The sequence below is a fragment of the Falco biarmicus genome, chromosome 8 (genome assembly GCF_023638135.1).
Source record: "Falco biarmicus isolate bFalBia1 chromosome 8, bFalBia1.pri, whole genome shotgun sequence".
Classification (NCBI taxonomy): Eukaryota; Metazoa; Chordata; class Aves; order Falconiformes; family Falconidae; genus Falco; species Falco biarmicus.
The window spans coordinates 43,956,349-43,978,883 of NC_079295.1; the positions used below are offsets into that span (position 1 = coordinate 43,956,349).

Sequence of the window (22,535 nt, forward strand, 5' to 3'; positions counted from 1 at the left end):
CAATATGAATTAAGAGCTGCGTTGGAGAGAGTTCAGCGCTTGGTGCTAAGAAGAGTTTTCTCTGTATTGGTCTGGGAGCTGAAAAAGAGCTAGACATCTGAAACACATTTAAATTCAGAAGAGGCTGGGCACCAAGGCCCCTTTGTCTCACTGAAAAAGTCTGTGTTAATTTCAACAGGCTCTGTAATAAAATGGAAAACTGCTTTTACCTCACAGCTTTGCCACTGGTTTGGAATACTTGGTCTCAGCTTCTGCTCACAAACTACCCTTCTCATATCTTCTATCGAAGGATCGGAAGGCACAACGTCGTAGTAAGGCAACTGGTATTCCTCAGTGATTCCTAGGAAAGATTTATTGTTTAGGTAACACAAAATCCAAAGTAGTGCTCCAGAATAAACTCTAATTGCTTTTACAGGTGATGAGGGAGAACAGAGGAACACCTGGGGCCACTGTGAACAACTGCTCCACAACAGCCTTCTGCCGCCACATACCGCCAAGACAACCGAGAGCACTTTCGTTTTATTTAAGCTAAAAGTGGTCTGGATGGCAAAATGAAATGGCCAGAAACCTCACCTCCAACGGAGCACCTTCGGGCTATCTCCCAGTATACTAGCCCCAGAGAGTACATGTCCGCACGCTTGAAGGACTCGAAGATGCTCATGTTCATCACATCATCCAGTATCTCAGGCGCCATGTACCTTGAGAGCACACAAAGGTCAGTCCACACCGATGGCTGTGCCACTGCGTGCTGAGGCCAGGCAGCAGCCAGTCTGACTGGGAAAAAGGGAAAAGGGACACTCCTTTTGACAGTGATTCTGAGTGAAAGCAAGAGACTCAGCCTGGGTGGTAAATGTAACGCTGAGAAAGTCTGAGGCAGCGCTTCACACTGCGCAGCGCAAGCACTCGTATTGAACTAAGCCATCTCAAACCTCATCGGCAGCCAGCAGAAACTGAGCACGTCCTCTGTTAAAGGCACTCGTCTCCAGCTCAACGTTGCTGCCGCTCATTCATCACCCTCAGCTACCACCAGCTAGGCTGAGGCAGGCAGGCAGATGGGAAGAGCTGTGCCGCAGGTGCCTACACCCACGCACGTCACTGTGAGTCCCCACGGCACCAGGAGCGATGGGGTGACGGACACCTGATGCCCACGCCGCAGAGCCACGCTCTATCCAGGGCTAGCAACCACCTCCTGCACCCACCCTGCAGGGATGACGGGCTTTGGTCTGCTGCCAGCACTCAGCTGATGCCAAAAGCAGAGGGGGAAGTCACCAGTGGAGGAAAGGACCGAGAGCAGCCATTGGCAGCCCCCCACCCACCTCCTCGTCCCCACCTTGGGGTTCTGGGGAATGTCGATGGTGTTCAGCACCGAGTCATGCTTCACTGCCAGGCCCAGGTCCGCAATGGCGCAGCTTTCGTTCCTCTTCACTAGGATGTTTTTAGATTTCAGGTCTCGGTGTGCAATTGCCGGCTTGCCTGTTCACAAAAGTGCCATCAATTTTGACAACAACAGTACGGACTTCAATGTGACGAGCAAGGAAGCAAAATCAGTTTTATTCAGCTTTGTTACTATACCCTGTAAAAAAACATTGAAGCCTATTTTGTACCAACAAAAGCTCTGCTAAATGCCATCAAAGAAAAAAAACATCAAAACCTCGAGGGCGTTTTTGTTCCAATGTCTGTATTTCAGGGATAAAACACAAAAAGAGATAGTGTAAGTTCACCCGCCAAATTCGTTTAGAAAATCCTTCATTAGAGCTCACCTTTAGCATCCCTCATGGGCATCCACATAAAGACGTGGAAGGAGGCGCAGGCGGTGGGGAGATGATACTCCTCTGTTTATATTGCACCACACACGCTTACAAGCGTGTGTCTCTTGCAGTTTAAAATACTGTTTCTTGCAGTTTAAAATACTGTTTCTTGCAGTGTAACAGTCTGTAAAATGCTTTAATATACCATGTCACCCATAAACGTTTTTCCAAATAACTCCTCAAAATTCTCAAAGGGCAGGCAGGAGGGAAGCACTTGCCTTGCGTGCCGACGATCTCCATGTGCAGGTGCGCCAGGCCGCTGGCCACAGACAGCGCCAGCTTGACCATGCCCTCCACCGTCACCGTGCCTCTGTTCAGATAGTCGAAGAGGGACCCTTGCTCGTGGTACTCGGAGACAAGCCAGAGCTGAGTCCATGTCCCATTATCTACCCGGAGGAAGCAAGATTATTCAGCTTTATTAAAAAAAATCAAAATAAATTAGCCAGGATAAGCCTTCCCCATTTTGCATCTGGCTCAGGCATGCCAATGAATAAGCTTGCCGGCCGCCCCACGGGGAAGGAGCAGAGGGCAGCTGCAGGGTCCCACTGGTGTTTCAGATGGGAGCAACGGCAGCAAAAGCAGTTCTGAGACAGACACGAGGGATTACACACGCAACTCACAGCATACCCTTGTTATCTGCTGCAATAAAGCCCAGGATGTTTTCATGTCTCAGCATCACTGTCTGATAAATCTCTGCCTCCCGAAACCAGGACCGTTCATCTCTGGAGGAGAAGATTTTCACAGCTACATCTTCCCCACACCATTTTCCACGCCAGACTTCACCAAATCGGCCTTTTCCTACAATTTCCTGCAGGACAATAGTCCTTGCGATTGTTCTTTGTACAAGCAGAGGTAAACCTAGTGTAAAGAGAAGAGATGGGTATTTGGCAAGTAGCTCAGGAGTGATCTTCAAATCCCAGTGTGGGGCATTTTCCAGTGAGCTATACTCATGGCTTCGCTTTCAAACAGTACCGAGGGAAAATCCTCTCCCAACCAAAATCTCCCCAAATCATACTTTCTAGTGTTACTTGCAGGATGACCGTGCATCGTGCCTGCCACGAGGTACAATGAACAGTCTCGGTGCTGAAGCCAGCTGGGTGCGATCCCTCCCTGCCACCGGCACCCTGCAGGCTGACCCGACCCGGCATCATGGTTTGGTGCATGCCGGAGCCAGCCTGGCACCTGGTAGTGTGCCGAAGGGTGCCACAGACACCCCCCTTGCAATGAGGATAAGCTCCACACATTCCTTCAAGGGCCATAACCCAGTCTGGGTCACCACAGGAACCACAAACCCTTCAGGTAAGGGGGTAGAAACAGAAAAGGTCTAAAAATCTGGTGTGCAGACTGTGGCCTGCCTGGCAAATAAGCCCAGCTTTGCTATTCTGTTAACAAAGCGAGAAAGACTGGCTGTGCCCGATGTCTAAAAGGCCACCACAGATGCAATAACCATGTCACCGGCAACGCCAGGGCTGGCCCTCAGCCCCTCTAGTCCCCGCGACGGGCATTGTCTGCTGCGTCCTCAGCAGCCCCGGTTCTGCCACGGCACGGCACGGCTGCCAGCCCTGCCCGCAACTGGCTCACTCCTCCCCTCCTGCTCTTCCAAGTCAACCACAACGCGGGTATGTTATTTCCCAGCCAGGAGACCCATATAAGACAGGTACCTTTCTTTCCCCAAACCTTACCTCCCTAATCCCAAATAAACATTAAAAAAGTTTGTAAAAAATCAGTTAGAAAAGCAAGCCTGAACTACTTAATTTGGTTTTGTTTTGCAATCAATTAGCTGATTGGTTCTGGCTGGAATTTCAAAAATTTAGAAAGAAAAATAAGAAAAATAAGTAAGAAAAAAGAAAAAGCAAAAGAAAGGAGAGAGGAGAAAGGAGAAAGAAAGAAGGAAGGAAAGAAAGGAGGAAACAACAAAATGAGAAAACGAGAAAAGAAAAAAGCGAAAAGAAGAAAGAGAAGAAAGAGAGAAGAGAGAAGAAAGAGAAGAAGAAAGAGAGAAGAAAAAGAGAAAAAAAAAGAAAAAAAGAATATTATCATCACAGATTCATTTTGTTTTGCTAGCCCTAAACACCTGCCTTGTTTGCTTTGATACTGTATTTTGTTTGGGGGTTAAAACAATTTATTTATTTTTTAAACCAAGGCAACCTTGCTTTTAATAGAATAAAATAATCAACAGGAAAAATTCTAGTTTGAAGGCCAGCTTGCTCAAATGCACTGAAATTTCCCCTCTGGTCTCCCCGACAGAGCCCTGGCACCCTGCAGCTGCCAGCCTCGCCGGTGGGACGCACTGCATGGCTGCAATGGGAACGAACGCGCTGCTGGGTGCCACCAGGCTCCACCTGCCTCCGCTGCGGCCCTGCGCAAGCTAAGCCCTGATATTAGCTCAAGGATGTCACATACAGTTAAAACTTCAGGGTAAATCAAGGCAAAGCCTACTCACATCTGTGAAAAAACACTGGGGAAGTACAAGAAATTAATCCTGAAAGGTATGTAGTTCATGGGAAACAGAGTAAATGAAATTAAGCAGCACTTATACATTTCTCACTTATAAATAAAAGTAAGCCTGATTTACAAATTTTTCAAGTTCTAGTTACAGAAAGCTGGGCTGTATACACCAGACAGGCCACCACCCCGGTGAGCTGGAATTTCTGAATTGCATCTATTTGATTTAACAACTTCCCAATAGCAATGGAGGCATCAGAGCAGATAGGGTATCAGAAATGGGAAAAATACTGAGAAGTGTTCTGCTCAGAACAAGAATTTGGAGTAACGTTATTTTGGCACCACTGTAAACATTCCAGGAGTGGCATACTGACTCACTCGGTTAAATTAGTGCCTTTTATTACCAGCTGTGCCACATCAGCCAGCAACCTTCTGTTTCACATCTGGAACTGACCTCTGAATTAGCTTTTTTAACTCTTCCAGTCAAACAAAAAAAATTGAACTTTTGTGATTTGATGGAAAAGGAGCAAACGAAGCCCTATTGCCGCCGTAAGGTGTGGCCAAACACATCGGCACAAAACCTCCCCTGACATAAAACTTGTCACCAGTGTCCCCTGGCACCCCATGCCCAGCAGGAGACGTTCTTCATCACACTACAAGCAAGACGGCACGCTCGCCTTCGGTTTAAGCATCAAGGAAGTCTGCTGCGAAAGCTGCCTGCAAAGCAACCGCACACTGAGGCGAGGGTGGCAGGCAGGGGAGCCCCCACCTACCAGAGCCAGAGCCAGAGGTCGTCATGTCGTAGATGAGATCCTTCAGTGTCTTCCTGGAGCTCACCAGGTTGCACTCAGAGAGGGGCTCCTCCACGTTGGGCTGCTTGGCCCTGCCGCGGGCGCAGCGCCGGCCCTGGCAGCTGCACGCCACCAGCACGGCTGCCAGGGACAGGACACACACCGGCACCGCCACCGTCACTGCCAGCACCACCGCTCCCGCGCCGGCTCTGCTGGGAGGCTCTGCTGCTTTGAAAGACACAAGGGAGAGCAGCGTGGAGGGAAAAAGACAGTAAGTGAAGGGCTGTGGAGTGACAACATGTTAAGATGTAATGATTTCCCACAGTCATCCTGACCGGGACCAGCAGCAGCGAGACAGACCACATTGCTTAAGTTAGAGTCTTTCCCCCCACCACCACCTTTTTTGCAGGTAGCTTGGCCTCAGGTTGGCACTGTGACCGCCACCAAACACCACCATCTCAGATCATCCCACCAGTAGCTGCTCAAGGAAGCACCACGGAGACATCCAGTGGTGCAGAGCTGGAGGGAAGGAGCCACACAGACCATCGCCATGCCTGCCCCCAGGAAAGCTCCTCGGACATGCTGACCCCTCCCTGCAGGGAAGTGTCCAGTCATGTCTCCACTCATCTGATACTAAACCTACAGACTTCTCGCAGCACAATGTGTCCTGGCCACCAGCTTCTCAAGCACTGGAAGAGGCTGCCCGGGGAGGTGGTGGAATCTCCATCCCTGGAGATGTTTAAAAAATATGTAGATGCAGCACTGAGAGACATGGTTTAGTGGTGGGCTTGGCAGTGCTGGGTTAATGGTTGGATGTGATGATCTCAAGGGTCTTTTCCAACCCAAACAATTCTATGGTTCTATGATTCTCCACGTAGACCCACCCCACCTCTCAGTACAAGCCCGCAAACACATGAAGGACCTTTCCTTGCAATCCTATTTCCAAAAACACAGCTGGAACCCTACAGAGTATGCCGTTTTAATCTGTTTGCATTGGCAAAACACCATTCGTCTGCAGTCAGCTGATCCCCCATCTCCCCACAGCAGAAGATCACGAGACAGGACCAGCAAGCTCACTGCAGGATCGCGACCAAGATGTCACCCGCTGCAGAGGCTACGCAGCGTGCCCACCACCCCCACAGCCAGCAACCTGCGTTTTGCACGCAGTAGCATGGGTGGCAGCTCCACATGCGGGTAACCTGCCTTCAGCAAGAGACACCCTGCTGGATCCACTGCCACTGGGCACAGTGCCCTTCCCACACTTGAAAGTTTGTGTATAAATTCCTCAGCGCGCTGTCCCTGCTGAAAATCCTTGGAAAAAACTTTCCTAACAACGCATATGGGAATACAAAGTTCTAGTAAATGGGCATTAAAAGGATTTCAAAAACAGAACACTTTTGGAACTTGTGTCCATGAAGCTGTATTTCACAAGGGTCAAGAAATGGGACTGTCTTTCATAATTTTCCATTTTAAAACTACAGGGGTAAAAAAAAAACAAAACCCAAAACAACGTATCAAGAAGATATAGGAACATATTACTAAGGTGTTTATTTGCACACACACACAAATATCTTAATGCCAAAAAATTGTAAATAAGCTTAAAAAAAACCCTCAAAAGCAAAACCCAAAACAACCAAAAACCACCACCTCCCCTCCTAAAAATACAACAAAACAGAAACACAACCCCAAAACCCCCCTCACCAGAATCACGAGTACCAAACGGTGGATCTACAGGCTACAGAAAATTTAAGAATCATGAACGCCACACCACGCAAAGTCATCCCTTTTAGCTGTTCTAGCAAGCAAAAAGCCCCTCTCTCCCTTCAGGCAAACGTTAAGCAACGTGAATACTGTAATCTGAATTTTGAGAATAACTGAGACTCCACATCACCCAGTGAGTTGGGGTCTCAGCAGAAGCAGCCTGACAGCCCTCAGCACGAACTGTTGCTTTCCTCCAGGTAATAGCACAATAGAACCTCTTCTTCTTCAAAAGGCCTTATCAAGCCACGCACTTCAACATTCAGAAGCACCAGGTACAAGCCTGCTGCGCAAAGTTAACTTGTTCCTTTTTCTTCTCTTCCTTACGTTCCAGCACCATGCACTTTAATTAAAGTGAGAAAGAAAACAAACCAAATGGTAACAACAGAAGGGCCCATGTCTGTTCGCAGTGCACAACTCAAATGGTTCTGAAAACGAACATTTGCACCTTGCCCAAGGGCTTTTTATTTAACAGACCTTCAACGGGACACTCCAGGGTCAGCCGGTGGATTTGTAAAAGGATTTGCAAGCAGGATTCCTCCCTGCAACTGCTGCTTGTTCACCGATGACACACTGCCATTTCCTAAGCTGCTGTCTTACATGGCACAGATTCCCCTGACGCAGGTACAAAGTGCGGTAAGTACGTATCACACATCCCCTCCCGCAGCCCCTCTGGCGCCGTGGCCAGGCTCCCACCGCACCGAGCGCAGGCTGCGAGCCCGCTGAAGGCTGCAGAGGAGGGCTGCCGCGCTGCAGGACAGCTGTTGGGGTAACGAGCTGTCCCCCAGCTGTTCAAAATACATCACTTCCAGCACATTGCCCAAATCCATCTCCCGCAGATCTAAGCATATTCGTTATCTATTGGCAGTGGCTGGTAAAGGCAAATGTGTGCAAGATACTTACTATAAAATGCCAGTTCTTCCCACCAGCTGCCGAACAACAACATAACGTGAAATGAGCAAAACATAAAACTTCATTCTTCTTAGGCCAGCGCAAACAACATCAAAAGGAAAATAATCAGGAAGGTTTGAACAGCAGCAACCGAGCCAGCGGGAGGAGAGACTCCAGAGGGTGTCTTTGCAGACAGGCGCGGGAGCTTGGCACCCTGACCGAAGCAGCGGCTCTCCTGCTGAGAGCAGCAGTGACAAGCAGTCCTGCTGGAAAATACTCACCCCCAGCAGCCACAGACCTTGAGCCCTGTGCTGAACACCGACAGGCAGTCAGAGAGCAAGCAGTGGTCCTGGCAGAACATCCTTCCCTGCATCTCCTGCTTGTGCCCGTGAGCCTTGCCACGCGCCCACATCACTTCACCAGCACGCAGTCTCTGCCGGGTGACAGCAGTCCCTTCTAGCCATGCACCCTCCCTGCTGGCTTGTATCCCCCTCCCAGTCCCACCAGCTCCTCTCCTCTTTTTTCAACAGCTCCTTCCATTCCAGAGCACCACTCTTTCCAGAAGCAAACTTATTGACAGTCTCCACTTTTTCTTTACTTTCAAGCCTGCTCCCTTGCAGTCTGGATGTTACAGGTGGCAAACCTGTGTAGGCAAAAGAAGAGTAATAGTTACTGCTGGCTTTCTTTTTATCTTAAAATTATAAATATACATAAACCCTTCCAGGATCGCCTGAAACTGCAAAGCGGCTCCAGCAGTACTTCAAAGAAGGGAAAAGTCAGGTTTGCTTGGGGCACAATAAATTGCTTTGCTCAGCTTTTCTTCGCTAAAGCTCCTGAACAAGCTGCCCATCCCACCGCTGCAGTAACGCCTCACCCTGTGCTCGGAGAGATCGCACAGGCCGTGATTTCAGACTGACAGCTGAGAGCGTGACCCAGTGATGACAGCGAGCATGAAGAATTGAGGTGTGGAGCATGGCAAGTGCAGGAATGTGCATTTCCACAAGTGCTCTTTCCCTTGCAGGACATGCTCCTGACTCACAATGAACTCAGAAGTAAGTACCCATTTTTGAAGGGTTTTTAATATTAAAGCCGCATTTACTACACTGGCTATGTCTGCACTACCTTGTCATACATTCTACAAACCCAGGTTCAGTTCCTAGTTTTGCCAACAAAATTGAGACAACAGTGTGGGTTAGGCTTTTGGGACGTGGTAATTTGTAACTTGCAGCACTCTATACACTGTAAATCACTGAAACAGGTTTTATAGCAGAATTTTAAGGGGCTCACAAAAAATGCGTAGATGATCTTTCAAAAAAGCAACAAAACCAATCTTATCAGGAAAAAAAGTCTGCAAAATTTGCAGTTAAATTAAGAGAAAAGCGATCTGATACAGTTTTACTGAAAACGTGTATGAGCACAGCTTGTATCGTCAGAACACTGCAGAGCAGGCTTTGTGAGAGAACTGCAATAGAATTTAATTTGTAGAGCAATTTCCCCCCCACAGGACATTCTGGGAGCCAGGCGAGCAGCGGGGCAGGCTGGAGAAAGCAGCCGGTCTAGCAGGGACACAGCAAGCATAACAGGCTCGTGAGCTCACCCCCCCCCCACTGTTCTGGGGGATGGAGAGCGAGACTGAGAGCAAAGCAGAAGCAAAATTCAAAGACACTCTCACACCCACTCAGGACGGTGACACCCAGCATCAGGAATACAGACAGATGCCAGCTCTATGACTTATGCAGTGACAGCTGTTCAAAATAAAACCAAGCTCAGTGATTCTTACAGGTCTCCTCTGAGATGCTGCTGAGTTGAGAGAGCTCAAGTGCAGAAGGCAAGTTAGCCGCGGGACTGGAAGTGGAGGCATGTGGGCCAGTTTGCACGGAGTCTCCACCAAGTTCCTGACAAATGATGAGGTCCTGACTGTCTAGAGAAGTTTCTTGGAAGGAGTCATCCAGAAAACTCCTCTGTCATCCTGTAGGCTCCTGGTTGTACCACAAAGTGCTATCGAGGCTGGTGGTAGCTACTCAGACCCTTTCTGGTTCTTCAGGGAGCACGTGCGGGAGGCTGCTGTCCGCTGTACGGCTGGTGGCAGGCCACCTTCTGTCCCCAGCCCTTGCAGCATGGCATCCTGCAGCCAGGACGGCAGCCGTGCCCATCCCTGACCCCCCAGGGACCCGCGGTGCTTCCTGCAGCACGAACCGCACGTGGCAGGAGTGACAAGCAGTGCAAGTGCAAAACACATGACACGCAAGGCACAAACAGCAATTAAAGGTGACATCACCAGATGAGTGTGGTAATGTTTACGGCAGTTGTGCAATGTTAAACCCTTTGGGAAATAAGAAAATCCCTCATGAGTACCTAAAACCGTCAAATCAACACCATTAATCCCAACATTTTGCAATCTGATTTCAAATGTTCTCTTCAATGACTTACTAATCAAGAATAGAAGCTGAAGACATGTTGCCATGTATGAAACAAAAATAGCACATCTGGCAATATTTAGCAATTTCACAATATGGCATAGTTACGGTCCAAGTTGTGTAAACAAAACAGTACTTTTAGGCAGAAAAAAAAAAAAGGAAGGTGTGTTTTTTCCCCCTCCAAGGGAAAAAACATTCTCACGCATGACGTTTGCCTTGCTTTTGACATATAATGGGCACCATAAGACTTCTAAAAGCCCTGAACTATACATGTTTAAGTTCCTAAGCTACACAGCGGCAAAAAATTATGTCTTCTTTCCAACACAGTAAGAAAATCTATTGCATCTAATGGGGGCTCTAGTCAGACATACAGAATAGACAACTTCAAAAACGCACAATTTGGACTAGAGTCTAAAAGTTTCTCCAGCTTCCACCATGACTACAGACCCCATCACCCCTTTCAGGACATTAGGAAATCAGCTGGGAAAGGTCTGCTTAAGGATCCAGAAGTTCAAGCAAACGTGCCAGGCATACAGCTGTGAGATAAAGGGATGCATTATCTGAACTGCTGCTCCCCCCTCCCCTGCCTTCCCTTTGCACAGCTGTATTCCTACCAGCCACTCCAGAGAACACAAAATCTGGGACGGCCAAGATGGACCAAAGTATGTGAAATACTTGCAAAACAAGACATCCACTGAGCAGCTATGACAGGCTGGTGCTCTGCCTGGGGCGGGGGTTGTTGAGGTGAACCTCAGGATACCAGCCCAGCTGGGGGATTATCCCCCGAGCTGCAGCACTGAGCAGCACCGGCACGAAGGGGGAACAGAACAGGTTTGGTGCATCTCACGCAGCCATTCCAGTGTCCGAGCTGCTCTGTGCCACAGCAGCCCCAGCTGACAGCCCATGTCCCGGGGCACGGCCAGCTAACCTGCCAGCAGCCAGAGAGGGAGCATCCCTCCTTTAGAGGCTGATGGGTTCAGGCCAGCTGTTCCTGGGCCGCAGCACTTCTCACACTGGCCCATGCATGTCCCAGTGATCACATCTTCTCCACAGCCCCCTGACCAGGCTCAGCCCACCCCTAGCAGGCTGGAAGGCACTAGATCCCGGTGGAGCTTGGTCACAAGCAGCTCTTCCTCTCCACTTTTTTTTTTTTCTTCTGTTTTTGAGTCCTGGCCTCCACCCAAGGCTGCCTGGGCCACAGCAGACACTCGTTTTCTTCATTAAAAAAAACAGACAGAAAACATTCAGCTAAATCAAGTTACTGGTACTACTCTGCAACAAAGCAGTAACACAAACCGTTAACGTTGGCCACTGAACCCTAGCAGTGGCTTTCAGAAACCATCAGTCAAGAGGCAACAAAGCAGCCACACAGAAGAGAGAAACAAATATATAAAAATATTTCCCCTCCTCTTCCTCCTTTGTTCCATTCCCCGTCCTCCCTGGTTTTATCCATTAATATCATTCTATCCATCAATAACATTTCAGGAAAGTTAGTGAGAAGTATTGTGGTTTTTCACTCATTGAACAGACCTTCCTTCTGACTCTTCTCCTGGATCGAGACCGTGTCAAGAAAACAAGAGACCTTTTCATCCTGTTCAGTAACAGACAAGGAATGCCAAAAATAAAGGTGAGGGAAAGCTGAAGCTTTGCCCTGCGCCCCCCCTGGCACAGCCCGCACCCCCCCCACCAGCCCTCCAGTGCCCGAGGCAGCTCTCAAGGTCCGAAAACAGCTGGAACGATAAATATACAATTTATATCCAAACACTGGGTTTTATTCAGAAAGTTATTGGTTGAAGGCTGATTCTTCTCATTTTCTGCATTAATATGCACCTTATAGTACTTTTTGCACAGTGGCGTCTGACTTCTTTAACGCTATCGTATCCCTCCATACCATTCTCCTAAAAGGGCTTTGATGTCTTTAGGCATTTTGAAACCAGGGAATGAAGAGTAATTACATGCTCATGCAAAACCTACAGACAATATTAAAAGAAAACTAACAAAATAAGAGAATCTTGTCCAACAGTCTCATTGGTATGATTCGTCTCTCTGGGCAACACGAATACACTCGGGGGATTTTTATCTTCGGAATTCTATTATATTTCACTTTCTTTGATCCTAGCATGTGCCACTGTAGGTGATATGAGGGCCATTTGTGCCTTTGTACAGTTCGGGCTATAGGAATGAAGAAGAGAGCTGGGAAGTTACTTATTATACAGTTTGTTAATCCCACTATTAACTTAATCTTGTTGCATAAAGCCTCTTTCCTCCTCTGACTCATTTTCCATTATGCAAATACAGAACAGAAGTCATATGCTTTTTATCTTAAGTTCTAGAGATGCTGCTGTGCCAGGTCACCCAAGACAGAGCAGAGAGGAGACCATGCTTGCTGCGCGTTGCCTTTTGCTGGAATGACGGAGCTACTTTTGAAGGAAAAAACCTAAAACCAGAGAATTCTTTGCTGCGCTGCAGTTTCCCACCAACTCACAGACATGTGGCTGCACACACCGAACACATCCCCATGTTTCTTTCTCTGAGAGGCTGACATTTTCTTCAGCCAGCCTCTGACAGCAGCCTGGTCAGAAAGCCCAGAATCTTGTGACAAATTTCAAAGCCACCTGCACCCATCCAGCCTCAATTTTCAGCATCTGTAAAGGTGGAGACTTAATACACAGCATCACGGGGTGTGTCGAGATGGAGAGGTTAGAATGAGTAGCAGCGCAAACTTCTCCCCACACATCTACAAACATGCAGACAAGGACACCAGAACTCAAGAAAGCCCTGTTAACTGTGTCTGGTCACAGACAAAAAGCGCCTGAGCCTTCAGGCTCCGGTTCAACAGCTGCGGAGTCACCGCCTCCACCTAAGGAGGTAACTGAAGCCAACATCAACTTTGCTGCTTTGGAGGAGGCATGGGAAACAAGTTCCCCAGCCTGTGCTTACCCTTTGTGGAGCCAAACACCACCCTCCACCATAACCAAATGCAAGCATCGGCTTCTAAGAAGCACCGGCAGTCTTCTGCAGGGCTGTAGGTAAAGGTCTGTCATCGCGAACAGGCTTGTGAGGGGGGTAAATTCCGCTCATGCGTGGGGTGGGGGCAGAGATCACAAGTGCCATCTCCCATCTCTGAAACATGGCCTGAAAATCCTGTGAGATGCAAGTCTACAACTGGAAGAAGTCTTCTGGATCTTATTAGCAACACCTCAGAATAGCCCGTTACACGCTGAGGTGCACCGAGGCCATTTCTCACACAGCGAGAGCACAGAAAGGTCCATCGAGGATGCTGCATGCGGGTTGCCTTCTGCAGCCCTGTTGTGACACCCCACTGACAGCAAAAGGTCACCTCAAGTCACCTGCCGGGGCTGAAAGTATCCCAGATAAAATGGTAGAAACCTGGAAAATAATTCATCAAGGTAACACAGAAAAACTCCAATTAGTGCAAACTCATGCTGCACTTTGAAACTTAACACCTGTTAACGCAGAACACTACCATGAAATTCCTGCCAACAAGAACCACAGACTCATTTAGGTTGGAAAAGACCTTTAAGACCTTCGAGTCCAACTGTTGACCCAGCACTGCCAAGCCCACCACCAACCCATGTCCCTCAGCACCGCATCTACATAAAAAGCAGATGTCCAGGTTGACTCGGTCCTTAAATATGTGTATTTTCAGACATTGTAAAAATAACAACTCAAGACAAGAGCAACTCCTCTCGCACAAGGCACAGCAACACGAGCTCCGCCGCTGACCGAGGCATGCAATGATGCAATGCCATCTACAGTTTTACCACAGAAATTCATGCACAGGCAATCACAACACACAAATTGCTTTCTGCCCTCAGAAATCCTCATGCTGTAAGCCATTTGTTTATTTTCCAGCCATTCTTGATGCATTTACAACAAGCCCTTGGTAATTAACACACAGGGGAGCTGAAGCAGGTTGGCACGAAGAAGAGCCAAAGGAGATACTTGTGTCCCCGGCTGGATGCGGCTGCAGTAACCAGGAGGGAAGAGCCTGCCAACATTCCTGCCTCACCTGTCAGGGATGTGCACCATGGTGGACCTTCTCAAGGCTTCTTCTCCATGAGATTCACTCCTGCCTAAAGACAAGCTTTTCATATCTGCACGCTCTCTGCTTTTTAACTAGACTCTGCACAATGGGGATGGATAGATAGGTGGATGGACAGATGGATGGAACTTCCATATCAAGATGCCTGTACCAAGTGTCAAACGGCATGCACTAGTACTCAGTTGAGAGGGGCTGGCGGGAGGTGGGCTGCCTTAAATAAGTACCTTGACAAAGTAGGTACATTTTAAAGACCAGAGCGCCTGCATGCTAAGGTCGGCATTAACGACCCAGCAGCTTACTTAGTTACCCACCATGGCTGACAAGGGACAGGCAACCAACATGAGACAAGCCATACAATGGTACGCAGTGACTTGCAGGAGGAAGAGGTGACAATACACATGGACCCCAGGGCCAAGCAATCCCACCTGCAGCCTTGCACCAGCACAGTCCCAGCACAGCACGTCCCAGCAGTGTGAACCCCAGCTTAGCCCATACCCAGGGGTGGGAACAAAAGCCTTTACAGCATCAGTAGCGGACTAATTTCTAAACCTAGAAGTGCCTCCATGTTCTGTCAGGCCAGCTGAGAGGTCCCATGCTGGTTACTCGCTATGGTGCCTTCACTTTAAATTTCTTGCCCTCAGTCAGAGACAAACCCAAGATCCAGATTTGGATTGCCAAGTGCCATATACGAACAGAAGTGAAAGAAGAAAAAAATGCAAGCTGAGCAAGGGGCTGCCTAAAACCTCACTTTGGAAACAGCCATTTCCTAAGCCCAGGAATGCACACAGGCAGCCCAGGCAATGGCATTCAAACTGGTTTTCCCCATGGCAGAGCCCATCGCTGGCACGGCAGGTAGACCTCCAGCCCGAAACCTCTCAAGGCAAAGGGCACAGGTGCTGCAGAGGCGGCGTGGGACAGCCCCGGCTCGCGCAGCCCAGCTCCTCACCTACACACTTGGCAATGCCCCTTCAAAAGTTCCCTTTTACTGGAGCCCAAATGAAGCTGTCCTACACTGCAAATTATGTGAAGAAGGGCTGTCAGGGAAGACCAACAAACAAATAAAATTAGCACTGCTAAATTTTTGACTAATGTGAATTCTCCCAAATGTTTAGAGCAAAGGGCTCAGGCTAAAAATTAAGTAATTTTCTCTGGTACTGAAATATGAAAACAGAGGGTTTGCAACTACCAGTTCAAGCACTGGGACGACTGACATGGCTCCACCACTCCTCCATAAACAGCAGTACTCTCCAAAGAGAGTCTAGCATCCCAACTTGAAAAAAAAAACAAAAATTATTTAAAAAAATCCAACCAACCAAAAACCCGTGGTATTTTATTTCTACATTTCTAGAGCATGACCACTATTAGTATCTCCCTTCTGTTGTCAACTGAAAGAAAAACACTTAAACAATCCTTACTCCTGCCCCACACGACAGGCAAGATTGCATACGGGGGTCAGCCCTCCCAGCTGCCAGGCTTCTGCCCAGGCTGGCTCCTCCGGAGCAGCGAGTGGCAAAAGACCTTCCTCCAGCAGCATCCAGCATCTGCCTGTCTGCCCCAGGAGATGACGGTCCCCACGGCTACCACAGCAAGCACCACACTGTCTGCCCTCCTGCATCTTACACGATATAACAAGTGCTTCCAGTAACAGCCTTTTAAATTCTGTGAAGTACTATACGACAGCAGCTTAAATGCAAGTTATAATTGTAAATCATGGATTAATGTGCATCTTTCTTACCTGTAACATCTCTCAGTGTAAGTCTATAAAAAGTTATAATCTGATAAAGTAGTGTATTTTACAGCTTTCTCAAAAAAAAGCCTGGATTAAACACAAATCTTGGAAAGAGAAGTCAACTAAGTAAATCTGAAAATAGTATAAATATTTATTTTTTTAAAAAAAAGCACACTGAATCAACTTCATTACACAATTTTGAGTCTAGCACGACTCAAGAACTGCACCAGCTGTGTAATACACAGAGCTCCTGGAACTGCAAATCTTTTTCCACCCTCTAATTGGGACCAGGAATCTTACACTTTCTCATCCCTGCTGGGTAAGAATCAATGATACCGACCTGACACCAAAAGCTGCCTTACAAGCTGCTAAAATGAACTGCAGGACCCTGATGATCAAGAGAGAGTAACAAGATTGCTGCAACAGCATCAGCCAAAGACATCGCCCAGCAATGACTTTGTGTCCTCTCACCCCCAGCGGATGATGACACAGGTCATACAGCACGTAGGAACAGAGAGGACCCACCTGTGCTCCTGCCCACCGTGGAGCCACTGCAGACCCCTTGCTTCCAACACACAGGTGTGCCGACAGAAGCTGCAGTAAGCACTTGTCACTCCAGACCACAAAGACATGGCACTCAGTGACACAGACTGACCGAGGACAATGAGGAGAGCAGCTCCTCACATGCTGGGGGACTGCCCCATCATGGGTCAGACCTCACCACCAACCCAGACGCTTGTCTGCCCAAAGACACGGGGGTGCATTTCCCATACACAATTCACAGTCAACACCTACAACTGCCTGCCCGCCTTCCCAAACCTCTCTGAATTCTCACCTGAGCCAACCAAAGCAGGTCCTTCAAAACTGTGTGCAGAGATGTTTGAGACAGTAAAACTCCAGCCACTGCAAGGCTTTTCTCTTCTTTAGGTGATTATTTCCTTGTGATGCAGTAGGTAACAGCTCTCAGCACCCCACAACTGCCCGTTCACAGCTGCTACACATTGCTGACCCATGCCCCACAGCAAGCCCCCAGTACATCAGATATCATCTAAAGTAATGCCAATTCAAACCACAAGCTCCCTTAAGATATTCAAACCCATAAAATTTGTGAGGTTACAAGTCGGTTTCCTTCAAACATTTCCTTTCATCTTCATGGTTAATGCCTTGTGGGGTATCAAAGACAGCATTTGGAACATCTTTAGGAGACGCCAGAAATTCACTCTTCCCCAAACAGAGCTGCAGTTTAGATTTTCCTGTCTGAAGCAAGCTGAGGAAAAAGACAGCTACTGTTTTACAGGCCGTCTTTAAAATCCCCATTAGCTGGCTCTCACAGACGGCTGCGTCCTCTGCACGGTATTTCTGCACCCTCAAGCTGTCACACAAGCGTTTGAACAGGGTTTTGCACTTGGGCGGCACTTACCAACAGGCAGGCGGAGGGTGATGTTGTTGCAGAAGTCGGTGTAGCAGCACTCGGTCTTCGTGATGTTCTTGGAACTGTGGCAGAAGACCTGTGCGTTCAGCTCCGGGAGGGAGACGCAGGACTTGATGACCTCTTCCCGCCCGTTGGTCAGCATCACCGAAGCCCAGCAGGCACCCTCCGTCTGGCAGGTGAAGTTGGTGTGCTCGCACAGCTGGCACACGCACTTGAGACCTGAAAAAGAGGTTTCCAGCTTTTATAAGAAGACCCTGGGAAGACAGACCCCCTCCCATGGCAACTGTGCCTGCTGGCCAAGGCTAGCCCATTCAGCCCCGGCACCCTGCGGAGCTCCGGCGCAGGTCCCATGCTGGTGAGTGGGCTCCTGGGCTGCAGGAGGAAGCTGGTCCTGGGAGGCCCCTGACAGCACAGATCCCCAACACCCACAGATGAACCGCGCGGTCCTTGGTCAGAGGGAGGTGACAGCATCTACCTTGCGCGGTAGAGAAGACCGGCCACCCCAAAGAGAAGCACCTGTGGAAGCCGCCCTTTGCCTGGCCGGGGGGACGGAGGTTCACGTCTCCAGGTGCACGTCCTCAGCTCCCACAGCCACCAGGCACCACCTCAGACAGTGCCCACCACACACACGGGCATGTGCTCCCTCCCGAGGTATGTACTTACACACAGCTATGTTTACTAGGTACCGAAGCTTAAGTAATATCAGCAGCTGCTGTTCATGGAGCTGTGCTGGCATACCAAAACACGGCCCCCCCTCACCGGTGCCAACCGCCCACCCCACGCTGGCAATGGCATGTCTTGCCAGAGCCGATGGGGTGAGGGCAACCAGCCTGTGCATCACCATGATGCAAAGTCCTGACACACACCACCCAACAGCCCACAGGCAGCCCATGGACAGCAGTAACTGGATTTTTCCTCCCCATGTCTTCCTTTTTCCAGCACACAAACAGCTGCCCAATTTCTTCTGGTGCAAAAGTTTGATGTTTTTTAAGTACCGCAGGTTTTTAACCATACCTTCACATTTTACCACATCAAATAGAAACACATTTTAATAACGAGTGCATTCTCAGGCTTTACCGATGCTTGGAAGATGAGGGGGAAACCAAAGCTACATCACCTCAGTGAAACACCAGATGTTGACCATAAATTATTTTGGCTTCCTTGTTTTTCTTCACCTGTTTCACAAGGAATAGTTTTCGCTCGCTTCATGCCAAGTTTAAGAGCCCACATTAGCAGTAACACAATAACCAAGACATCTTAACCTCAGGCTGAGCACCATTTCTACAGGAAACTCTTCCTTAAGTGCACTTTATATGATGATTTTGTTTCTGTTAAAAACTATAAATAAAAAAGTCACCCCATTTTAGAGTACGGAGACTTGATCTCTTCAACTATTGACTTAAACCATCCTTATCCTACCACAGGGTCCCCAAAATGCTTTCTGCGCACCTTCCTGGGTCACTTACACCTCTGCAAGATTGAACCCTGCTCTACCTACAGGTGCCAGGGTATTTTTATTTTAAAAATAAAAAAAAAAGTAATTTTATCTACAAATCCATGCTGTCCCTTTGGGAATTGGGCAGGGGGAGGCTGTTTCTTTTACTTAAATTTAATAGACATCCAAAAAGTAAAACCACGAGGGGATGAGGATGGCCACCAGGAAGAGGAAAGCTTCCCCGCGCTCACTAGCCAGCCCTGAGAAGCCAGTGTACCCCAGCAGCTGCTGCCTCTCCCTCCCCGACACCTTTATCAAACCGGCACCTAAACCAGCCTCTGCCGTCATTGCCAGCTGGCGAGCAGCAAGAGGCCGGTTCGCACGAGAGCATCGCGGCGCTCAGCGCGCTGCATCGCACCTCAGCCGAGTGACGGCTGTGGCAGCACTCGCCCCGTGGCAGCGGCCGCAGGGACCCATCTCCCACCATCTCCAGAGGAGCGGAGGAGCCCTGACAAACGTCAGCACAAATCTGATTTTCTGTTTCTGTGGCACTATTTGTTTTTCTTTACAACAATCTTCATCCTGTGCTACCCTTCTGAAATAACAGCTTGTAGTGTTTATCTTCAGCTCAGGCCCGCAACAAACTTCGCTGGCACCATATGTTCGTGTTTATCCTGGATGCAGGGTACGCTAGGAACCATATCGCTGTCTGCCTGCTCTGGCTTTCTCTCGGTATGGCGAGCAAGCACCATCAATCACACAGCCACAGCACAGGTGATTCTCTTCCTTAAAGACATTACCGTAGTCCTAGGAGAGATGCCAGGAGCAAGGCTCATCCCATCCCAGTAAATAAGACATTGAGCAGCAGAAAAACAGACGCGTCACCACCAACACTGCAAAATAAAAGCATTACTTGAGGGAACGAATATGAGGCTGTTGTAGAGTCTTCAGCGTTTTCCAACATGTCATCATGCTGTTTTCTTCCCCCTTCTCACAGCCTAAAAATAAAAAATGGTCTTTACGCTATCATCCACAGCAGATAACTGATGGTTTTTTATCCATAATCTGGCATTTCACAGATTGTTCGAGAGAGGAGCTGATCAAAACTGCCGCAGCAAGTCCCGCGCAGCTCCAAGGATATTGCCCTGGGCACCGCAAACACAGGGTGAGGAAAGCCTGACCAAGGCACACTGTAACCTCACCATGACCAAGCGAAGGCAGCCACTTAATTCCAGAATAAACGGGGCCTGGCACCACCTTGAGCCTGTTTGGAACCAGAGCTGGCTGGAAGTCACACCGGTGGGCAAGCCTGGCAGCCAGCTTGCTTGCCCCGGAAAGCAAGGGCTGCCACTGCTTGAAGACCCATATTTCCTACTGTTGTAAGCAGAGTGTTTTACCCCAACGGATGTCCTTTATTCTTTCTACATCACTGACAACAAGACTCTAACCCCATTTCTCCTTTTAGTTCCAAGTGTTTTGCTTGAAACCAACTTGTCCCATCTACTGCCCACAACTGGAAGTTCACAGACCCATGGACATCAGCCCTGTTCCCGACAGAGCTGTTTCTGTGAGAAGCCATTATGCAAAGAACAGCAAAGAGAAGTGAAGTTTTGGTCACAATTCTCAATACAACCCAGCTGTGTTATCATTGCTTCTGAAAGTGAATGCGTTCAGCCACCTGATGACAAGCTGGGAGGAGCAGGGATGGGAGCAAAGTTGAACTCAATACCCCCAGAGAATTTTCATGCCCACTGGAGACTAGAAAGTCCTGGAGGCCAAGACAGCTCGACAAGCATTCCCACTTCTCTTTCAGAAAAAACTGAGCTCACAGAACTCAACGCCAGACAGGCACACAAGCTCCTGATGGGAACACTACGTTCAGTTTGGAAGAGGGGGAAGGGCACAGGGAGAAAAACTTGTCCACACCCAAAGCCATTACATCCTAAAAAGGAAATTTAATGTGTGTTTTTCCTACCACGCTCAAACTGGTCCTTTTAAAATCATTCCTTTTTAAAAAGCTGAGAACCACTGAGTATCCCCAGCAGGTACAAAGCCTTCAGCCTGTGCTGCTCAACCCAGCTCCTTCCTGCTGTCCTACTCCAGTCCTGACTCTCACCCTGTCCCAGCTCCCATCCCCTCATGGTTAGGCAGCTCCAGACTCCCACCACCGCCTCCTCCCAGGAGCTCTGCCCAGGAGTGCCCACAGCCCCCCTCTGTTCCACCCACGCACCCTCCTCCCAAGGGGCTCCCACTCACCATTTACACCCCACCAGCTCCCAAACCCAAACCAGCTCACCCTTCCAGTCCACACGTCTCCTCCTTCACCCGCTCCCTGCGTCACTCCCCTGCTCGCAGTCCTGCTTTCTTTCCTATGGGGGTGCCGGCTGCAGCATTAGCCCCCACAGCCTCTCTATCCCAGCTCTACCAGACTCGTCCCCCATCCCTTGGCCCAGGCTTCAGCCTCGTATTTCAGATTTCCCTAGTGTTGTGGCTTCTGCCATTGCTCACCCAGGGGTAAATGCTGCCCTGACACAGGAGAAAAAAGCACCACCACCACCACAAACAAACAGCCCCCCCCCAAAAAAAAAAACCCCAAACAACAACGTGGCTAAATCTCAATCTAAGACAAGATTGAGTTTTGAGCTGTGGACAGGACAAGACTCTCACTTCCCAGAAGATGTACATAGACCCCTTTTAAATATAATTCCACAAAAACAGAATCCCAAGGTTCCCCAGAAATCTACTTGTGTTACTAATTTCTCCCACAGAAAAAGGGACAGAACACTCAAAACAGATTCAAGAACTCGACCTCACTTCCAAGCATTCCAATGCTTCCTCATACATCAAGAATGCTTTGTTAACAGAGCAGAAAGAGGATCTTAAAATGTTACCACAAAGTATGATTTTCTTGCAACCATGCTATTTCAGATGCCTCACCTCAGTGGAACCAGAAGAGGAGCCTGGACCCTTGTGAATGTGCCCTTGGAAGATGCACACCTTTCCTGCTCCCAGTCCTGCTGAAGAGGGGCAGGTGACAAACCCCATCAGCTCCCAGACGGTGTCACATCCCTGTACTGCCCTCACAGACACTGTACAGCCTCTTGAACTCTGCTGAGCCTGGATCACCGTTCCCACTGACATCCTCAGGGACACAGCACTTGACAGAATTTGCAACTTAGCCATGCTGATCCCACCAGGCATGTCTCAGTGCTGCTCCAGTTCATTCGTGACAACTTCCTCTATTGCCCTTTGCTTTTTATGGAAAAAGCTGCCCACATCAGTTCTATGATCTCACAGGCTACAATTGCTGGCAATGCATTTCAAGCTTTCGCATTACACATCTACACAGGTTCTGCTCTAATTTGCCTCCACTGCTGTCCCAGAGAAGCTGGCAAGACCCGTCTCCTTAATTTATGGACCAGAGGGATAAGAGCACAACGACGAAAGACTTTGCATCTCTCTCCCTCTGCTCAAGCCAACACCACGTTTGAACCACACTTTCCCTCCCAAGTAGCCATTCTGCAGCACAAAGGAAGAGGAAGAATTTGCAAATATTGACTGAAATTCTGCAAGTCCCTCCATGCCACAAGAAAAGCTTATCCCCTCCCCGGGGAGGGCACATCACCCTTCTCCAGCTCTGTTCCCAGGGAGGCTCCTGCCAACCATCACCATCCTGCCATCAATCACCAGCGATGTGCTGTTGCGGCAGGGGGAACACTGGGACTTCCACTGCCATGGAGAAAGGTGATTGTGAAGGAGTTAA

The 22,535-nt window shown here is 48.8% G+C and overlaps 1 protein-coding gene across 2 annotated transcripts in view; it reads right to left on the reverse strand.

Moving 5' to 3' along the window:
- Window positions 1–22,535, reverse strand: part of ACVR1C (activin A receptor type 1C) — a 37,367-nt gene that overhangs the window by 6,575 nt on the left and 8,257 nt on the right. Inside the window, exons 2-8 of one of the 2 annotated variants that reach the window (XM_056350452.1) lie at window positions 17,326–17,556; window positions 5,027–5,272; window positions 2,436–2,666; window positions 2,027–2,194; window positions 1,317–1,473; window positions 574–698; window positions 210–340 (exon numbers count right to left, since the gene is read on the reverse strand). In XM_056350452.1, the coding sequence (XP_056206427.1) occupies window positions 210–340; window positions 574–698; window positions 1,317–1,473; window positions 2,027–2,194; window positions 2,436–2,666; window positions 5,027–5,272; window positions 17,326–17,556 (1,289 nt within the window). The remainder of the gene's footprint in view (window positions 1–209; window positions 341–573; window positions 699–1,316; window positions 1,474–2,026; window positions 2,195–2,435; window positions 2,667–5,026; window positions 5,273–17,325; window positions 17,557–22,535) is intronic. The other variant, XM_056350453.1, reaches the window with a different exon arrangement.